The sequence below is a fragment of the Bos mutus genome, chromosome 27, assembly GCF_027580195.1.
Source record: "Bos mutus isolate GX-2022 chromosome 27, NWIPB_WYAK_1.1, whole genome shotgun sequence".
NCBI lineage: Eukaryota > Metazoa > Chordata > Mammalia > Artiodactyla > Bovidae > Bos > Bos mutus.
Window position 1 is genome coordinate 37436001 of NC_091643.1, and position 22134 is coordinate 37458134.

General features: G+C 40.5%; 2 protein-coding genes across 3 annotated transcripts in view; one reads left to right on the forward strand and one right to left on the reverse strand.

Moving 5' to 3' along the window:
• NEIL3 (nei like DNA glycosylase 3) overlaps positions 1-7534 on the reverse strand; it is a 527805-nt gene extending 520271 nt beyond the window's left edge. For both annotated transcript variants that reach the window (XM_070364103.1, XM_070364102.1), the window contains exons 1-3: positions 7050-7534; positions 4468-4581; positions 2624-2757 (exon numbers count right to left, since the gene is read on the reverse strand). The gene's annotated coding sequence lies outside the window, so the exon portion shown is untranslated. The remainder of the gene's footprint in view (positions 1-2623; positions 2758-4467; positions 4582-7049) is intronic.
• The window catches only part of VEGFC (vascular endothelial growth factor C), an 84741-nt gene continuing 69255 nt past the window's right edge, over positions 6649-22134 (forward strand). The window contains exon 1 of the mRNA XM_014483210.2: positions 6649-6931. Within this exon, the coding sequence (XP_014338696.2) occupies positions 6785-6931 (147 nt within the window). The 5' untranslated portion in view covers positions 6649-6784. The remainder of the gene's footprint in view (positions 6932-22134) is intronic.

A 22134-nucleotide genomic window follows, 5' to 3' on the forward strand; every position in this document is an offset into this window, starting at 1 on the left:
ATGCTCCATCCAAAATTTAGTGAGGGATTATTAAATGCCAACTATTACTAAGTTCTTTATGCACACGTGCATGCTAAGTTGCTTCAGTAGTGTCCGACTCATCTCATGTCTACTGCCTTGCTCAGTGGAGTCCTTACCATTAGTGCCACCTGGGAAGCCCCTCTTTATATATGTATTAACTAATATACTATTCATATTAGCCCCATGTGGAAAAGAGAGATTCACCAAGGGTCACTCAGGGTAGACTGTCAGGCAGTCAAGGGTTACCTCCACAGTAAGCCTTCTGTGTAAGATCTGTAAATGTGAGGCAGGTCTTAAATATAAACCATCTGTTACTGATTCCCTTTCTGAGTCTTTCTTCCATGAAAGTTTGTTTATAGATGTTATCTCTGAGAAATGGACCCTGAGTGCGCTTTCAATGGAGGCAGAAACCTTTCTTTCTAAGGAGTTTTTAATTTTGGTTACCTGTGCTGTAGTGTTCTCTTTCACACAAAAAGCAAATTTGTGGTTGAGTACAATTATGGATAAAACCAAATACTTCCTAACAAAAGATTGCCACTAGCTGGCTAACCCTCACAGGGAAATGTGTGCAAAGCACAGAGCTTTAGTAACTAATAAGGACCTATTGTATAGCACCAGGAACTCTACTCAGTACTCTGTAATGGCCTAAATGGAAAAAGAAAGTTCAGAAGAGTAAGTATATGTATAACTGATTCACTTTGTTGTCCAGCAGAAACTAACACAGCATTGTAAATCAACTATGTTGTTGCTTAGTCGCTTAGTCATGTCCAACTCTTTGCAACTCCATGGACTGTAGCCTGCCAGGTTTCTCTGTTCATGGGATTTCCTAGGCAAGAATACTGGAGCAGGATGCCATTTCCTTCTCCAGGGGATCTTCCTGATCTAGGGATCGAACTCAGGTCTCCTGCACTACAGGTAGATTCTTTACTGTTGAGCCACCAGAAAAGTTTTTTAAAAAACATAGAATTTTATTTTTGTTGTTGTTGTTTTGGACAAAACATGCATGCACGTTCTCCGGTATGTGAGTCATAGCAAGGAAGAACTAAAGAGAGAGGAAATAATATTAAAGTTAGAGACTATGATATTCCACTGGTCATCCACATTACAGGCAGATTCTTTACTATCTGAGCCACCAGGGAAGCCCTAAGAAATAACAATGGCTAGTTAACTACTCAGAACCTTAAGGCTACAATCATGTAAGAAAATAGTTAAGGAAAAACAGGTTAAGAAAGCAAGCATGCAGATGCAAGCAGGGCCACAGTCATCTAATTCTAATTCTGTAGGCTTGGGTGGAAGCTGGTCATATCTTGCAAACTCCATCTTGACACAAAGCTCACTGGTGGAAGTTCTTTCCATCCAAAGACCACCTGTTTCTAAAAAGTTCTTAAGAATTTCTCATTTTAAATGTCCTAAAGGTATGTTAATTCTGTTGTCAGTGAGTTAAACCCTGTGTCTTTTATAGCTGGGACACACGAATGTAGGTTTTCACTTTCTCAAGTTTATCTACTATTGTAGCAGTCAAAATTACCTGACAGTTCCCTTCCATTGTGGGTCCTAAGCCTTTTTTTTTCTTTTCATGGTGTCTTTCCCAGATGACAAAGTCTCTGTTTCTTAGGGCATGTAGAAGCTACTTCGAGAATATGAAGGAAATGCAACTCATACCTGATGGTGATAAAACTAGTTATACTGCAGGAAGCCCTTGCAGAGTTTTGTCACATCTTCAAGGTGGAGCCCCAAAACTGGGGGAGAAATACACAACCTTAAACAAAGACCTGTGACGTGCTTTTATGATGAGAGTCAGTGAGTCCTCATTTGAACTTAAAAATACCACTGACTTTCTCTGCTTTTCATGAGGATTGGAACTGACAAGGACGATAGGACTTCTGAGTAAACATCAAGGATGCACAAAGTCCTCCAGGAACTATCCCAGGACAATGAGTGCCTCCGTTCATGCAAAGGGAGGTTGAAATTCTCCAGGTTGGAAACACAAAGTCACGCAACTTTTTGCTACCCTCAGAACCCTACTGTCCTGCTGTTCATTCCCAACTACGCCAATTGTCTAGCTGTATTTCACTGTGCAAACTGTTCGCTGAACCCAAGATAGACAAGCAGTCAGGCTGGAATAAAATGTGGAGAGCAGTTAAGAACGCAAATATTCTTCATTCGCAGCAGCAAGGCAGACATGCTTTACTCTCTACTGGCTGACACAGCAGCAATGATGGCTATGCAACTCAACTCAACCCATCTCGACTGGACTGGACTGAACTCGACTCAACCCCACCCCGCCAAAAACTTTTGAGGTTATGCTTATACAGGGCAATTTTCTCAACAATGCTGATACAGCACAGTGTTCAGTTTGTCCTCCTTGGGGTGGAACACACGGTCTGAACATGAACTGCCTGCTGTCAACCAACAACAGGAAATAATGAAGAGCAGTGACAAAAAGCAATGTTGTTAGTAACAGGCAGCTTTCCACCAGGGATACACTGCTTTCAAATTTGATCAAAGCATTCCTGAAAAGGGATATTAAGGGACACAATACACTTAGCATCTGGAAGCCTAATGAAGAGAAATTGGAACTGAGATTCACTGTGAGACTTACCCCATCACCGAAGGCCTCAGTTGTTTTCCCTGTTTCTGAATTAAGGGTCCTGGGCTTCAGGAGCCACAGAACTATCAACAGGATCTTGGTAGGACATCCAGGTTGTTGAACTTCTCAAAATATCATCAGCAAACCTTTAAACAAACAAAAGTTACATTTCATTTAGTAGAACTTACAGCAGTAGGAGAGAATACTATCTGACAGAGCCTAAAAAGGTGTCTCAAGAGAGTTAAGTCAGAAACAGAATAATTGTAGGATTTGGGGACTCAAGTAGGATAAAGTAGGTCTGCAAAAGTGCAGAACTAAGTAGGGCTGGCAAAGTTCATGAGGCAGTAGTTTAGGGTTGGCTGACATAGGGGAGTGAGGGTCTTGATCAGCAAACTGTCATTGATAAGCAGGCTGTTTGGCAGCGTGAGATTGCTGTCTTCAATATATAGATTTGTGGGCATTTCCTGAAGCACGAGTGGACTTAATTATTAGTTTACAATCTTATCTTTCTCAGGCTAAAGCTTTAAAGCTTTCTAGAAGGAACAATTAAATTACATTGACATAAGTCCATCATTTTATCTAAGTCATAATCACAAATGGTCTCAATTCTCAAAGACTAAGATTTTAATATTAGAGAAAGCAGAATTTCAAATAAAATCATTAGAAGTTACAAAACTGGACATTATACACTAAAGGAAAATTAGATTTAAAAATATATCATCATGAACATCTCAGACTAGCAATACAGCATCAAATTATATAAAGAAAAACTGAAAGAATTACAGTCAGAAACAGAAAATAAAGTCAATAATTCTAATGAGATTTTAACAACTCACTTCCAACCAAGATTTGAATACTAAAATTAATAAGCTCAAACTTGATATCCAAGAAAAGAGAGCACACAAAGAATTAGCTCCAGTAATCAACTATGTACAAAGACACAAAGAAAGCTTAAGTGAGTTTCTAAAATCAATATCATTTATAGTACAATTAAATAAAATTAAAATTAATAACAAAAATTCCATAAGCCTATAAAGTACAAAAATGAAATAATTTTTCAGGTAAAGAAAAAGGGTCATAGGGAAATTAAGATAAATTTACAACTGCTCAACAAAGAAAGCACAACAAAAGTGGCAAATATATACGTAAAGCAAAATTTAGATGGAAACGTTTTTTAAATAAGTTCATCAGAAAATAGACAAAAGACAAACTTTAGTCTAAGCATTCAGCTAAAGACGTTTGAAATAGATCAGCAAAGTAAAATTAAAGAAGCAAAAATGAAGAAAAACTGAAATCAGAAATAAAGATGGTCAGAATGGATACTGGAGAACACAGAATGAAGATACTATAATCATTATATGCCTTCAAACAAAACAGAAACCCAATATTTAAATCAGACAAGAGGTGTCACTCCAGCTGGGCTCTAGGGAGAGGGCAACAGGAACACTGCTCCCTAACTCCCCTTCTCAATTTCTTCCCCCTGGGGGGCACTTTTTGGAAAATCATTATTTAGAAGCCCTGTTATTAAACAGGTGCTGTCTGAAACTAATAAAGGACTCACAAGCCAGGAAAAATGCACTTCTTACACTTCAAAGTGGGCTGGTGGTAGAAAGAATTTTCCATACGGTAAGCAAGCAAAACCGAAACATACAAACAGGGAAACAGATAAGCCCTGAAATGACTAATGCGGGATTGTTTTCTGAAATCATCGATTTTTTTTTTCTTTTTCACTCAAGTATACATTTTGCCAGCATTTCCTGTACTTAATAACCATAGCAGGAAGATAGTATTTTCCAGGGGGGCGGGGTATCCGGTGATTATTGCTCTATTTCAAATAAAACAAATAATATACTTACTATATTTCAATTCTGTTGATTTCACAGTCCTCAGGGGTAAGCCGGGCTCCAGTTGGAGATGCCAGAGATTCTCAACTTGGTTGCCTAACAGGATCCTGAGGCTCACGTCTTAACCTAGACCAATTAAGTAGAGTCTCATGATGGTGCACACAGGCGCAAACACACTCAGGTGTGGTTTTGAAATCTTTTGGTATTCTAGGTGCAGTCAAAGTTAACAATTACTAGAATGGTTAAAAGGAAGCTCCAGTATCTACTTAAATCCTACCCAGGTCTGTCCTTAGCTCTTCCCTTTCAGATATTTTATCTGAAGACAAACATAGCAAATTAATCAAAAAGGCAAAGAGCAGGAACATAATGAAAGAACTACTACGCCGGTGGGCTCAGTTTTCCCAAATATCTCAACAAGCTACAGTGATGGACTAAGTCTGAGAGGACAGCGTCTAATAAGAGAAACAACAACGCTCAAATCTTGGGCACCGTCTACCGACTTCACAAATGTAGGGAACCGTGAACATGACTACACAGCAGTACACGGATAAAAAAAACCTTAAGAAATTTAGTTGATTTTCAGTGTAACGTGACTCAACACTGATTTGACTGCCAGAAAGTAAACTCCATCCAAGGCGGCATCAACACATGTAGGATATCTGGGCAAGGAAGGCCATTTTCTCAAGCTTGCTGGAATACTTTTAAGTACTGAGTCACGTTCTGGGGAGTATACTAGCTGAAGAACATGCAAAATGAGGTTGTGGTTGAAGAGGGAACTTTAAGGGGTCTTTAAAAAAGAGGCGTGCAGGGGGGGTTACTATGACAGACATTTATCAATGGTTTGAAGAGCTCACAGAAATAAGTTAGACTTGATTTATGGAGCCAAGTCCAGAAGTCAAAGCAATGGATAGGTGGAAGAAAACACTTTTCAGTGACGTTGACCATCAAAAATGTTAACGACGATGGGCGGCCACGCAGGGCGGGGTGGTGGTGGGGTGGGTCACTCCTGGTCACTGAGATTTGAGGCTTCAAGTAAATCAGGGATTTACTTGAGGGGAGTTTCAGAACTTATGGGTGGACTCAAAGTCTCATCACCTGAGATTTTATGATCTGTGTATTGAAACGTCGCCCCAGGTAAATGTGGGGCTTTCCCACTTTGGGGGCGCTAAGGAAACCCTGAGCGCGGGGGGCGTCTGCACTCATGCCACCCGAGCTAAGGTGAGCGCCGGCCGGCAGGGCGCTCTGCCCGTGCTGACTTTTCCGACTGGGAGAAGCCGTTGGCTTCTGCAGACTTCACGTCCGACAACGAGCTTCACACATGTCTCCCGCGTCCTGCTTCCTCCTTCAAACCCACTCCCCCACAGGCGCTGCTCCTGAGGCGCCCGGCCCGGCGGCCCCACAGGCCACAGGCCCGAGCTTCCAACCGCTCCAGAGCCTTCGCCCCATAGTCCGCCCACATTCCCATCCCCCGGCGGGGTGGGGAGCCCCGAGTCGCCCACCGAGGGAAGACAGGGAGCCCGGCGGGCTCTCTGCCCCGGGCCGACTTTCTCGCACCTTCTATTATCTGGAGCTCCCCTGCCCCTCGAGCGGGGACGCTGGGGGCCAGTCTAAGGGGGACTCGGGCCGGAGCCGGGGCGCCCGCGCCCCCTGAGCCCGGCGCCTCGGAGCCCGCGCGCCGGCCGCACCCCCCCAACCCCGCGGGGGGCTCGCGCCGCGGGGGGCGGGGGAGGAGCGGCGCGGGCGCCGGGAGACGCCGCCAAGGCCGGCGCGCGGGGAGGCGGCCGGGCTCGGCACGCGCCCTCCCTCGGCCGCTTTCTCTCACATAAGCGCAGGCAGAGGGCGCGTCAGCCATGCCCTGCCCCTGCGCCCGCCGCCGCCGCCGCGCAGCCCCGCGTTCCCCGGCCTCGCCGCCCGGCGCCGCCGCCGCTCTCGCCGCCCGGCCACCCGGCTCGCCCCGCCGCGGGGAGGGGGAGGCGGGGGCTCGCGGGCCCCGGGGGCGCCGCAGGGCGCGAGCCTCGCGGGGCGTCTGGGCTCGGCTATCCCTCGCTCCCCGAGCAGCCGAGCGGGGCGCCGTCCTCCCGCGCCCTCGCCTCACCTCGCGGGCCACGGTCGCGGGCGCTCGGATGTCCGGTTTCCTGTGAGGCGCTGCCCTGACCCCTCGGCTCGCGGGCGCAGGCGGTAGAGCGGCTCGCAGCGTCGCGAGCACCGAGCCCGGACCCGCTGCCGCCGCCCCGGCTCCGCGGGGTCCCGGGCGGCCCTCGGGGACAGGGCCGAGCCGCGAGGCAGCCTCGCCGGGGCGCCCGGCCCCCGCGCCCGTGGCCCGGCCACCATGCACTTGCTGGGCTTCTGCTCTGTGGCGTGTTCTCTGCTGGCCGCTGCGCTGCTCCCCGGTCCGCGCCGGGCGCCCGCCGCCGCCGCCGCCTTCGAGTCGGGACTGGGCTTCTCGGACACGGAGCCGGACGCGGGCGAGAACAAGGTGGGTGCGCTCTGCGGGGACCGTGGGGGCCTCGGGGACCGTAGGGACCCCGGGGAGGGGGTGGGGTTCGGGTCTCAAAGGACCCAGAACCTGTGCAAAGGATGGGCTTGTGTTTCACCTTGTGTGCGTTGGATCCAAAGTTGCTGAGCTGAGTGTAGAGTTTCTGAGAGAAAAGTTTTCTCCTTTTTTTCCACAGAAAGTTGTTACTAGATAGGAAAGCAATTTACGCCGAGTGCAGGGCTCGGAAGGTGGCTGGTGACCGCGCTCCAATAACCTACCGGCTGGAGAGCGGTCCCCGCCGGGGAGCCGAGCTGTGCTGGAGCCCGGGTTAACCCGCCGGGAGGGTTCTTTTCTTTCCTAGCAAGTGAGTTATGACCTCAGCAGCTCCCAGGGCTTGGATGACCAGTCATCCGAGGCTGCTTTTTCTGGAGAGTTCCTCTTCTGTGGGATTAGTAATTGGGCTTGAGGGCATCAGACTTCAGATTCACCTGGAGAAGTTGGTCAAACTTGAGATGCAAGAGCATCTCAAATCACCATCAGGCATGGCTTTTGGACTTAGTAAACGCTGCATTTCTGAAATGTGGTCAAGAACTGTGAAAAGTAAGGTGGATTTTCTTGTTTGTTTGTCAATGAGATGTTTAACTCTTTGCCTGAAAAATGTTGCCAAGATGCTTTGGGGACATTCTGATTCCCAAATGTCATATATTATTTGTGTCTGCTCTTCTAAAAAAAAATGTATGTTTACCTTAAAAGCTCAGATCTGACATAAGGATGGAGAATATGTTTAATAAAGTTCTTGAATTCATGAAAAAATTTCCTGTTCCACATAAGATGGGAAGTCTCACTTCACGCACTTTGCTGTACCCCCTGGCTGGAACTGCTGCTGCTGCTATTGCTAAGTCGCTTCAGTCGTGTCCGACTCTGTGCGACCCCATGGACTGCAGCCCACCAGGCTCCTCCGTCCATGGATTTTCCAGGCAAGAGTACTGGAGTAGGGTGCCATTGCCTTCTCCGTGGCTGGAACTACATTGCAGCAATTTATTTCATCTGATGGCAGGAGTAGTGCTGGGCTTGTGTAACTGCTAACCTTGAGTTTGCTTTACTGTTTAGCATATATTGAATGTGTACAAATTAAATTGCCTCCCCAGTTTTATTTTGAAACACACTTTTAAGATTGAGAAGACTGATTTAAAAAAAAATACCTTTGTACTTAAATTTTGGGGGAAAAAATTAAATGTTGGAATTTGTCATTCAGTGGGGTCAAGGAAAAAAACTATGGAGTAAAAACATATACACTAAAGTGCAGAAAAGGGTGTTTTATGTGACTTGTAAAATAATTTTCAACACATATCTTTACATTGGTAAAATTACTGCCATAAGAATGTCTTCCTGTCCTCAGATGCCACAAGAAAATGTAGTCTTAGACCCACTAATGCTTCCTGCAGCTTAAATGCCTTGGATTTCATGATATTGATTCACTTTCTGTTTCCTCAGAGTTAAACTATTTCTTAAAAGTATGACTTAGGAAGAGAATTCCTCTCTACTGCCTAGGATAACTTACTTTGGTTTACAGTTAAGAAACTGTGAAATAGCAGGTCCAGTTAGAAGCCTATCCTGATAAGCCAAGAGCCTGTGTAAGAGTCACTAACTCTGTTGGATGGATCTTGAGTGGAGGGGACCATATGTGTGCATGTGCATGTGTTTATATACTTCTCTGTTGGTTGGAGTTAATTTATTCTTAATTTTCAAAACTGTCTTCATTGGTGATTTAATTAAATTTTCCCTTTGCTGTGAAAACCTTTATGAGTTTTGTTGGCTTTTCATGGTTGACCATCCATAAAGCAGAATATTATTCCCTCACTGAAGTGTTCCCCAGCGGTTGAGTATAAGCTTGAGAGAGCCTTCAGCGGAGCTGCTGTATCCTTGCCATGAAAATGCCAAGAGACATGGTCCAAAGACTCCATGTCTCTCCCTAGTGGACAAAACAAGTGCCTTATTTGGATATAAGCCCTGATAACAATCAGGAGCTAACTGTTAATTTTCTGTGCTCTACATAAACCTTAAGAAGAGAATTCAGAAGGTTAATAGAAGACTCTACATATACATAATCCCCAAGAAATGCAGATTTTTGTTAATTTACACTTCAGAATTATTTTTTTAATATTAAAATAGAAGACAGCTCACAAGGTGTGAATCATGTTTAACTATCCCATCCTTCACCTCACCCCCAAAGCCCCAAAGTGAAAGTTACTCAGTCATGTCCAACTCTTTGCGACCCCATGGCCTATATAGTCCATGCAGTTCTTCAGGCCAGAGTACTGGAGTGGGTAGCCTTTCCCTTCTCCAGGGGATCTTCACAAAAAATTGGGAGGTAAAATCACAAATGGAAACAAGATCTCTTTGTTCCTAGACTTAGGTTCCTTTTCTAGTTATTTATGGTTGTGAGTGAAATGATAGTCTCTCAGTCATGTCTGACTCTTTGTGACTCCATGGAATATACATGGAATGCTCCAGTCCAGAGTACAGGAGTGGGTAGCCTTTCCCTTTTCCAGGGGATCTTCCCAATCCAGGGATTGAACCCAGGTCTCTGGCACTACAGGCGGATTCTTTACCAGCTGAGCTACAAGGGAAGCCCAGGTATGGTTGTATGATTTACTAAAAACTTCTAAATTGTTTTTCCCAAGGATGTGAGTACAAGCAAGTCAATGTCAGAAAAGTAAGGCAGGTAGTTTTACCTAATTATGTAATTTAAATTAACTAGACATGTTGGGGTAAAATAAGGAAATATTTAAAATTACAAGCAAACTAAAAAAAAAAACCTGAAAAACCTAAAAAAAGCACTAGATTACTAACTACAATTATTTGCCAACATGAGATTAGATAAGAATTCACTGTAGTTGAAGTTGAGTTTGTTTTTAAAAATTGATTTATGGAGTTGAGTATGAGGTACCATTTCACACCAGTCAGAATGGCTGCAATCCAAAAGTCTATAAGCAATAAATGCTGGAGAGGGTGTGGAGAAGAGGGACCCCTCTTACACTGTTGGTGGGAATGCAAACTAGTACAGCCACTATGGAGAACAGTGTGGAGATTCCTTAAAGAACTGGAAATAGAACTGCCTTATGATCCAGCAATCTCACTGCTGGGCATACACACTGAGGAAACCAGAAGGGAAAGAGACACGTGTACCCCAATGTTCATCGCAGCACTGTTTATAATAGCCAGGACATGGAAGCAACCTAGATGTCCATCAGCAGATGAATGGATAAGAAAGCTGTGGTACATATACACAATGGAGTATTACTCAGCCATTAAAAAGAATACATTTGAATCAGTTCTAATGAGGTGGATGAAACTGGAGCCTATTATACAGAGTGAAGTAAGCCAGAAGGAAAAGCACCAATACAGTATACTAATGCATATATATGGAATTTAGAAAGATGGTAACAATAACCCTGTGTACGAGACAGCAAAAGAGACATTGATGTATAGAACAGTCTTATGGACTCTGTTGCAGAGGGAGAGGGTGGGAAGATTTGGGAGAATGGCATTGAAACAAGTAAAATATCCTGTATGAAACGAGTTGCCAGTCCAGGTTCGATGCACGATACTGGATGCTTGGGGCTAGTGCACTGGGATGACCCAGAGGGATGGTATGGGGAGGGAGGAGGGAGGAGGGTTCAGGATGGGGAACACATGTATACCTGTGGCAGATTCATTTTGATATTTGGCAAAACTAACACAATTTGTAAAGTTAAAAATAAAATTTTAAATAATTTAAAAAATAAATAAATAAAAATTGATTTATGATTAACAAAAGGAAGAATTACTTCATATCATGAAATTCCACTTTCATTTCAAAAAATAGAAGTATTTTATTGGGTTAGACAGTTTAAATACCTAGATCCTTATATATATTTTTGAGTTCAATAAATGCAGGTGTGAGAGAATGAGGACTTGCTGTGTCTCAGCACTGCTGTCTTTTTTGGTGACCATAGAGGTCTTCACAAGTTCAGATCACCCCCTGGATACCATGCATACCTACACTGAGAGTAGGTGTTTAAATAACACGTGTTTAGGTTATATCTGCAATATTGTGATTACCTATACATTTATTTCATTTTGTTTTCCACTACATCTTCGTGAGATGGGTGTTATATTTTTTATTAAAGATGATGAATCTAAGACTCAAATGATTTAACCAGGAGCAAGAACAGAGCTTTTTCCTTAAAAAAAAAAAAAAACTTTTGCAGCATATAGTTTAGAAAAGCGTGGTAATGGGTTAGAGCCTTCAGGGTTGCTAAAGGCCTATTACTCTCTTCCTCTTGTAAGTGGACCAGTATGCAAGGAGGCAGAGGAAGCATTGCTCTGCAGCCAGGATCCCCTCTTACATTCCCCACAATGGAACAATCTGAAAGAAACTGGGACTTTCTTCCAGGGTTCATCCCAAGATGCTCTCTGATTAAAGGTGGATCATAATGGCCTAATCCATAGTACTGTTAAAAGAATGGCTGTAGAGCTAGAGGCCTAATAACAATTTCTGACAATTACTATTTCTAAGTTGCACTAACTGTACAACTTAGAAATAATTCCTGTTTCTAAGTTCCACTAATGTAACTTCAGTGAAATACAGGGATCTTACCTATGTGACCTTTCAGGAATAATAGGGTTTGAAAGAACAGACTTTAGTTGCAGAGGAATGATATGTCCTCCAACTTCTAAACATTACATTGTAGCCCCTTTTACCTGTTACATTATTCCTGCTACATTCTCTAAATACTTCAAAGGTCTACTTTTTGTTGCAGAACACCAATTTTAATAGTTGTGAATTAAGGTATCATTGATTTTTCACATTGGAAGTATAAATGTAGCAGAGAACTTTAAACAGTAAGAGATAATGATTGATTTATATTGCTAAAATTTACTGTAAATATTTTAGATTTGTCAGTGTCATCCTTTCTTCTGAAATTTACTCAAATGCAAATTATTCAGGAGGCTCCTATCCACAATTGATTTACTTAATTTGTAGTTTAACTGTTAGAGAAAAATTGCATTCATTTAATTTGTTTTATTGGGCATCCATCACAGAATCAAATAGGTGCCTTAAAATACCTTTTGTTGTGGGCTCTCACCCCTTCCTGGTACTGATAGCACTCCAGTAGCTGTCAAGTGTTAGAAGGGATCCCTGATGATTCCTTTTCTGCATTTCTGAAACCCCAGAGCTCATTTTCATACATTTATTTCGTTCTATAACCTTGACCTGATCTGACAAAAAGCTACATATAGTCTTTACTTACCCTCTAAGTTTGAATATATCTAAGCTTCATTGAAGAAACAGTAATATATTTATTTATGAGATGCTGCCACAGACCGTGCTGGGTGTGGAGGGAGAATTAAAATACATATGTACTGGGTTTCTTGAAAAATTTTGGAATCTGCATTTATGTAATCCGCAGGGCTTGTGGTAAAAGATTGGAATGGAGAACTATTTTCTTCCAAAGGGCTTTCTTCCTCAGTCACCTGTTGCCTCATAACAGCCTAGAAGGAAAATTGAAAGACTCAAGAAGAAGGCCCTATGGACACCCCTACCTCTTACTTTACCCATTAGAACCAGGTTTATATACTTTTTACTCCAAAGTCTCATATTTAAATCTACTTCAATTCAGGGATGTTTTAATTAATCCTCACTAGTGGCAGCTTCAGTTATAAACAGGAAATTACTGTGCAGTGAGTGATGGAAAAAATGTAGAGTGAGTGATTCCTGTCTATAACAAGTATATCATCGTTTTTAAGAAACCAGAAACTTACTCATTAAAAATACCAGAAATGAGTTAATCTATAAATGTAGACAATTATAAGACATTTTGTAAGAGTCTCTTGCTTTACCAGAAGTCAGTGGCTAGGCTTCTGGGGGATGCATTGGCAGTCACGGGAAAGATGGGGTGATGTTGAGTCAGCTGTGAAAAATGGTTAAATGCTGGTTACAGAAAGGAGAGTGGGAGGGATATTTTGGATATTGAAGAGTGAGAGCAGAGGACAGAGGCTAGTAATGCCAATGCAGTCAGTGGGTGTTTGGGCAACTGGGAGCAGACCCATTTGGCTGAAGAGTCCAGAACTTCATGAGAAACAGAAATATTGTAGAAACTTCAGACTTCTTCAGAGTACCTGCTGTCCTCATTTGTTGACCACCCATACATATTGTCTGAGTTCCTCTATATGCTCTGGACTTATGATGATAGTGATGACCACTTAACTTATGTAAGCGCTCATCACTGTTCTACTCAGAAGCATTTATAAAATACACTAATAACAGTCATCTTGGCTCTTCTGGCTTAGATTCCAAGCAGAACAAGCAGTGTAAACAGTGGTCATGCTTAGATACACAGATACACACACACAGACGTACACATTCACCTCTTAATGGTTCTTCAAGCTGCCATCAATGGCTTAGATGTTCTTTCTTACCAAGTTAAATATTTTTAGACAGTCTGTTGAAATAATATATAAAAAACTTATATAAGATTGGATTTTCCATTGTTTATACACTTATTCTCAAATAAGCTAGCAATTAAAAGAGAGAGAGAGAGAGAGAATCCTAAAGTGTCCTAGCAATTCCTTCATTTCAATCTGTTTACAAGTATCCCTATTAAAAGTAAGACCAGAATAGGGGCAGCAATGAACTATCACGTAAATAACACAATTACTTTGTACTCGCTGTTTTAATTTTTTAGTGCAGCAGAAAATTTACTCAAACCCAAAAGTCAGTTATTATAAAATGGATGTAATGAAAGAGGTATTCAGATGCATACCCTTCTGTAAATAGCAATGCTTCAGAGTTTAAAAGTCAGACTTCTCAGCAAGGTCAACTTCAGTACTGTCCTGGTTTGGATAGATCGGGAGGAGATGAATATTTTAGAGTAAACCAGGAAGATGTAATTTACCATTTCTATACTTGTAAAGATTGTAATTAGCCATTTATTTTGTAATTTATTTCACCTTAAAACTTGGTCCTCAAAATACCTCGGCATATGAAGAAACAGTGATATTCTTTAGCGTGATTCTTCAGCTCTTTCCCACCTAATTTACTACATGTTTTCTTTTTATAAGCTTACTAGCAATTGTCCTGATTTCTGTAGTATGGGAACAGGATGTTATATGGATGTTTGATTTTGAGACAGTTGGGGGAAATCCAAGGTATTTGATCATTCAGTGTAGGAAGATTATGTATTGTAGACCTGCTTATAATACGCTTCCACCTGTCCTGTGTGCCAAGTTTGTGTCTGTCCCTGGAGGGGACATATCTAGCCGTAGACCACCAAGGCATGATGGTCGTTCCCTAAACTCCATACCTAAGTCACTGGGTAAAATGCCATATAATATCACATGAACTCATCCTGAATACTTTCAAAGCTCAAATACTTTGATGTTTATTAAAGAAACATACTATTGTTGCTACTTTAATGTGCAGACATCTCATTCCTATGTTATTAATTTGCACAAGATAGAAATATGCATTCTACATGATAGTGAAATCATCCCAGAATAGCTAAAAGATGAAAATATACTTTCACCAAATTAATGGAAAGACAATGGTAGAAGCTTATGTGCAAGAGTTAAGGGACTTCCCTGGTGGTCCAGTAGTTACGACTTCACCTTCCAGTGTGTGATGGAAGCAAGTTTGATCCCTGATCAAGGAGCTAAGAACCTTCATACATCACAGCTAAAACAAGCAAACTAACACCCTGCAAGAGCAACATTGCAACAAATTAAATAAAGACTTTAAAAATGGTATACATAAAAAAGCATTAAAAAGAGTTAAATTTGTGTAAATTTGTTCAGAAAGTATGATTGCCTTGCCTCTTTGGGGGTGCTTTTCTGAAATGACAACCGCAAAGCATCCAGTCTGTGCTGTCACTGAGATGAATCTCAGAGTAAATACCTTCCTTCTCCTAGGGTGAGGCTGGGTTATCTCAGTTCCCTGATTGGCTCAAGAGAGTGGATTTTGTCTGATGGTTCTGTCTGCCAGTTCCAGACACTGAGGAAACTATGGATTTCTGGCACTGAACACTTGATGGTGATGGGGGTGCCACTGGAAGTGGTAAACAGACGGAAAGAGGAAATTCAGAGTAAGTGGTGGATACAGCTCCCAGCTCTTCAAGAGATAGTAACATGTTTTTACTTAATAACATTTTGAAAGTATCCACTTCCTTAGGATTCCAGTACAGATGTTAGTTGGAATATTTTAGGAACTTTTGATCAGATACCATATTTCAAAGCAGAGGAAGTTTTGCTGACTAAATCTGGAAGGAAGGATTTAACACTAAATAGATAACTCAACCAATATGTACATGAATAAAGAATTAGAGAATACATTATCTAAACATATCTACACATATCCAGGTACATTATCCATACAAATCTACATGCAGGTACTGAGATGATCTATTTTTAAAGTGATTTTCATATTTCTATCTCAGGACTTGAAAAACTGTAATTATAGAAAATGAAGCTATATTTAAGTGCTGATATATTTCTTCAGTTATAGGATGCAATTTTAAAATTTAATTTTCTTCACAGCAGTTTTCCATTCTCATTCTAATTTATTTTTCTAGTAAAAGGGCTATGCTTATTTTAGGGGGTCAGAAACAAGATTAAAATAACATTACTTTTTAGATATTCTTTTATAAGGAGAGGCAGTGTTCATGAAATTAATAATATTTTTGCTTCCAGTCTGCTTAAATACTTGAAATGGGTGAAAATTTTCTTTCAAAAAAACAAAAAAAAAAAAACGTGGTGTTTTAGAAAGATTCTCCAATATGAGTTGGTGCCACTTGGAGACAGGCAATGCTTACTCCCTCCTGGGACTGACTGGGAGAAGGACAAGTAGGCCATTTATCACCTCTTCAGCCAACTGGCGCTCAGAGGTTTAATACCTTTTTCGGAGATGACAAAAATAATTACCTTATTTAAAAAGAAGTGTTGGTGATAGCCCTGTAACCTTTCCTCAAGAAAATAGTGCATTTTTTCTCTTCCTTGTTTATGTTTAAATGGAGTCTTTTCTTCCTCCCAATATCAAACCATCTCCTCTGCAAGTCCGAACAAAAATGGATGAGATTGGCAAATTACATTAGACCAAAATAGTAAAGAAAAGGATCTTGATTTTCTTTTAATTGGAATGACCACCCAGGTGCCATGAATTATATGATTAAATTCCTATAACCTGTAAAACAGAGTATTTCCTCTTTACTCAAAGTTCCTTGGAAATCGTTAATATCAAATACCAAATGTGAAGCTGTTTCAAACCACTGTGGTTTACTTTACTACAATAGCATTGCCCACATGGAATATTTTTAATTCCTTCTTTTTTGTTTGTGTCTGTTGTTTGTATTTAGTTACTTTATCCTTTTGAAAGTCTTCTTCCCAGTTTATGTTTGGAAAAATGGAGCACTTATGTAGATACATGTTTGCTTATGGGTCATGACATTTATGACTTCCCTAAAAAACAAACTAATTCTTGTGTCTCAGAGCCAAAATTTTAGTTTTGGGCTGATAGTGATTCACTGTTTGTTCTCTTTGAATCCTAAGTCTTTTAATTTGGATGTCCATCCATTCCAAATTAGAATTTTATCAAGGTCAAGATTATTCACGAGTCATAACCACTACACTTAAAGTTGGGTAATTGGAAGCTGCTTTAGATACACAGATTAAGCAAATAATGATGTCATAAATTAGTGCAAATGGTTTCCCCCCCTAAACATTGGTAGCAGTGAGGCCTACTTGTTGGAGACCTATTCAGTGTTGCTTTAGGAATACAGGCTCTTGGGTCACAGCGACATGAGCATAGCATACAGTTGGACCCCTGCATCTGACCCCCGGCGTCTGAATCACAGTTGAGGAGTCAGTCCCACTAGGTGGTTGGATACAGGAGAGCCAACTGTTCTATGCTGTTTATAGAATAAGGACTTGAGCACCTGTGGATTTTGGTGTTTGTGAGGGAGCTGGAGCCACGCCCCCAGATACCAGGGGATGGCTATGGGTAGTTACATTACTGTCACATGGCATACCATGGCGCGTAACTTACTGAATTCAGGATGAAGGCATTTGGAATCGGGGTTACCTTTTTGTATCATGCTTCTTGACAGTACAGGCTCTTCTGTAATCAATGGGGATAGTCACACTAGGGACCCTCAAGCTTCCTCTATCAGAAAACACTGAGATTTTAATTTTGCCTTCATATGTCAGTTTTTTAAAATTACAGTTTCCCTTAATGTTGATGTTCACTTTCTGACACCTCTGTAGTGACAAGAGGAGGAGATTCATGTACCTGATTTGCTCTCCTCCTCTTAGGGCTGAATGTGGGTTTCCTCCTCCCAGGACTGAAACTCAGACTGGCATAAATTTAATTTTCTCTTCAACATTGGAATGGTAACTCATAAACTAAGAGATGTGCTAGTGAAGTGAAAGGGGCTCAGTCATGTCTGACTTTTTGCAACCCCATGGACTATACAGTCCATGGAAATCACCAGGTCAGAATACTGGAGTGGGTAGCCTTTACTTTCTCCAGGGGATTTTCCCAACCCAGGAATTGAACCCAGGCCTCCCGCATTGCAGGCAAATTCTTTACCATCTGAGCCACAGGGGAAACCCAAGAATACTGGAGTGGGTAGCCTATTCCTTCTCCAGCAGATCTTCCCAACCCAAGAATCGAACATGGGTCTCCTGTATTGCAGGCAGATTCTTTACCAACTGCACTGTCAGGGAAGCCAAGGGATGTGCTAACGTGATATTAAATCAAACATTAAATCTGTGACACTCAGATGAAGCGTACGCTCCACCATGTGCATTGCTGTGTGGCATGTGCTTAGTGAATGGGTTATAATTGAGTTTTAATAGGCAGCTCCGAAAACTGCCAGCCTGTCAGGTGCCATTAGTCTGCACATCAAGAGTTCCCATTAAATATACTTATGTTTAAAACTTTTCAGTTTTTAATAAATTCTCACCAAGACATGATTATGGATTTCAGTGTGTGCTACTATGAGTTTCATTGGGACCTAATGGTATATAAATCTCTGAAGCTATATGATTTTTACCATAGTTCACTGGAACATTGCAATCTAATCATATTTAGGTTCAGTCTTTTTTCAGAACAGTTTCTGTTTTGCTAAAACTAAACTATTATCACTGTTCATTAAATCCATTTTTTAAAACTATCTAGGTGCTTTCCTTTCCCAAGGATGTGATCTGTTGTGTCCTATGTACAGTAGAAAAAAATGTACAGTAACTCCACGATCGTGATCTTGAAGGTCAAAAAGGCTCCTGATCTAGAAATCAGTATTCACTCCAAAGCATCCAGTTTGATGACATGCCCTTGGGTGCTGATAGATATGATAACACTGAAGTTTCAGACTTGCGTTACATACCCTTCAATGTAAATTACACATTCTTTTTTTTCCATTTCTTCCATATTTTTACTCATATGATATTTTGCACATAAATATTTTTGAACACACTATAAACAACTATTGCTCATTACAAAAATAAATGCCCACCACTGTCAGGAGTTATTCATCGTTTATACCACTTTGTGGTGGTGGTGATAGTGTCATTCATTCACCAAGTTGTGTCCGACTCCGCGATCCCATGGACTGCGGCTCACCAGGCTTCCCTGTCCCTCACCATCTCCCAGAGTTTGCCCAAGTTCATGTCCATTGAATTGGTGATGCCATCCAACCATCCCATCCTCTGTGATATATCCACCTTGTGGTACAGTATATAAATTTCATGCTACAAAGAACAGTGATGTCAGATTTTCTTAGAGTAGACTTAAATTTTTTTTTTCAAAATCAGATTCTACAGTCTCTATTGTCATTTTACCTCAATACATCTTCCCACTATTTTGATGCATAAATTATGCTTTTATATTATGGTGGTTTCAATTTTAATATAATATTGCTAACTTATGGCTTGATAAACATATTGCACCCATAAATATAGAAATTCACAGTGTGTGTGTATGTGTGTGGTGTGTGTGTATATCTATGGCATTTAGTGTGAAGAACCAGAATTTTTTCCATACTCATCAGTTTTTTTGTTTATGTTTCTGGTGGTAGGGAGGGAAGTCAGTCTTTGCCAGCATGTAAAATGTATAATAATTTTGTCAAGCTAACTCATTTCATTGCTACAATTTGAAATCAGGAAGTTGTGGGGGATCGATCTAGAGTTTATGAGGAGAAAGAATATGTGAAAATGAGGCACTCTTGGGGAATTGATAAGGTGAGTTACGGTGTGTGTAGAGAAGAGGGTGTTTTGGATCAGAGAAAAATTTTGCAGCAGAGAGTTGAAGCATGGTTAAAATACATTTGAGTTATGTTTAGTTATCAAAACCTGACTGCAGTGAGACTGATAATTAAAAGATGGACATAGTTTATAATAGCCCTTGTAAATCTTTAGATGTTCAACAAAATGACTTGCTCTTGAGGCCAGATGATTTAATCAAAATTATTTAATTAGGTAATTCCTGCTTAATCAACATTTGATTATAATAAATGTCATAGGACTAAATAATTTGGGATTGCAGGTTCTTATTGCTGGAGAAAGAATACATTTTTTCATTTATTAGGCCATCTTAAGGGAAAGTTTTCCCTCCAGTAGCATTTTTATCTCTTGAATAATAGAATAACAGAAGAGGGTCTTTTTTTTTTTTTTTTTTTTTAGAAGAGGGTCTTATTATTTTATTTTTTCCCTAAATATATTTTTTCTTTACTTTTGGCATTATCTTTATTGCTTCCAATTATGACTGTGAGCAAATTGCAATAGAAATGCTTTGTAACTTCTAGCTTGGTTTAGTCATCAACGCTCACCAGCAAACGCATGTATTGTGAGAAAACTGAGTTAGCCACAACTAGACCATCAGCGGCACCCCACTCCAGTACTCTTGCCTGGAAAATCCATGGACGGAGGAGCCTGGTAGGCTGCGGTCCATGGGGTCGCGAAGAGTCAGACACACGACTGAGCAACTTCACTTTCATTTTTCACTTTCCTGCATTGGAGAAGGAAATGTCAACCCACTCCAGTGTTCTTGCCTGGAGAATCCCAGGGACAGCGGAGCCTGGTGGGCTGCCGTCTATGGGGTCGCACAGAGTTGGACACGACTGAAGCGACTTAGCAGCAGCAGCAGACCATCAACACGTGAAGACACAATGTCTTCTGTTCCCCAGGCGCCATTTTGTGCCTATTCGTGCATTATTCTGTTTAAAGTTCAATATTTTGCTGATTATAATTGTAGGCAAAGTGAAAATCTATTTCATTTTGAATTACAAATAGAAAAGACATCAAGTTCTTAGATCTAAAGACTTATTTAGACTATGATTATAACTTAAAGCAAGATGAGCTAAAGAAGTAGATTTCTGGGCACATTTTGACTACAAAATATATATACTTTATGTATACCAAGAGTAGCTTTTATCTGTATCTGTCACTTTCTAAGATTCATTAATTTGTTCATCAAGCAGTTATTGCTTTCTGTGTATTAAATAAAGTCTAAGGAAAACAATTCTATAAAATTTCAAAGTATAAACTATTTCATATCATTACAAGTTTTATGTGTGTATAATAGTGACTTGTTTTTTGACAAATATAGACAAGAAATTAGACTTCTGTGAAAAGTGACAACTAGTTATCTATTACAGTGCCCATACAGTGCCTTTTAAAATTCAGTGAATTTAAAACACCTCCTGTCCAGTAATGCCAAATAATAAGTAGCAAAGTATGGCATATTTTTTAATGAAATGAACAATACTGTGTTGTCCACAGTTAGAGACTAATTAAAGTACATAATCTGATCATTCCAAATAGTAACACTTTATGAAACTTATAACAACAAATCCAAGTTGTTCACTTTGATATATTAAAAAAAAGACAAAGTCAAACAAAATATGATAAAACCCAGATAAAAATAACCTAATGACAGTACTAATCACTGGATCATAGCATCGAGTTTTACTTACTACCAGTCCTTTATCCAGGGCTTGATTCAGGGGCTCAGGATCAGGCAGGGGTGATCTTCTCTGTCTTGCTTCTTTCCTTTCCCTCTTGCTGCAGCTCTTGGAAGACTGGTCTGTACGTGGCCTCCACAGTATCTATGAAACATGGCAGGGGGCATAAGTACAGCTCTTTTCTCCTCTCAGACTTGATCATTATGCCTAGGCCCTGCTCCTGCTTATTCATTTTCTTCGTGTCATTCAAATGCTTAACTGGAAATTTTAAATGTAGTTGTGACCCAACTGCGTTTGAGGTCTCCTGTATCCAGTTTAAAAAAGTTTTTTTCCCCAGCTCTTTTGCAGCTGGCACACCCTAGCCAATTGGCCAATGAAATCCAGAAGACAGAAGCTAGTGCGGATTTAAGGGAAAACTTTCGCTTTTGTAATAAGGTACTGCCTGTCTTCCCGTTTTATTTTCTCCCCTGGAAATCAGAAAATCCCTTATAATTAAAAAATTATATTTATCAAAAGAACACTTTCAAGTGGACTGAAATTTTTATAATTATTAATATGAGCTTGTGGCTATGGAGGGACTTTATAAATTTCTTGTTGTTTAGTTGCTGTTATCAACTTGTGTTCTTAATCTGTTGATTCAAAATAATCTGTATTTTGTATCTAACAATCTTTGCCTTGCTGATGGATTCTTTTAAAATGTTATGCTTATGTTTTGTACAAAGTTTAAGAAGCCGTATTTATTAACCACATTCCAAATAAAAAAACATTCTGTTAAGAAGGCTTTATCTTTTGTCCCTTCTTGCTGTTAAAAGTGTAATATGTTGAGAATGACCACAGACCAACACTAAGTGTTTGGATAGTGGTAACTGGAGGAAACACAGGGAGAAAGAGGATTCTCAAAAGATCTAGAGAGAGAGGAAGTTAGAGATGAGAAGTCTCAGAACTGACAGAAAAAAATGTGCAACCAAGAATATATTTTCCTGTCTTCAGATTAATGAATAAACACCTAGACTATTTAAAAGTTGTATTTAATTCTAGGCTTTTACAAGCCTGAATTTGTCATCATAGCATCAAGATGGGAAATTAAGAAAGAATGCTAATTTAAATTTAAAACAGCTGGAAATACAATACATGGTATGTATGATAATCTTCTCATCTAGCAACAAGTGCTTACTGATGCCACATGAGCTATTTTAACTGCAATTATAA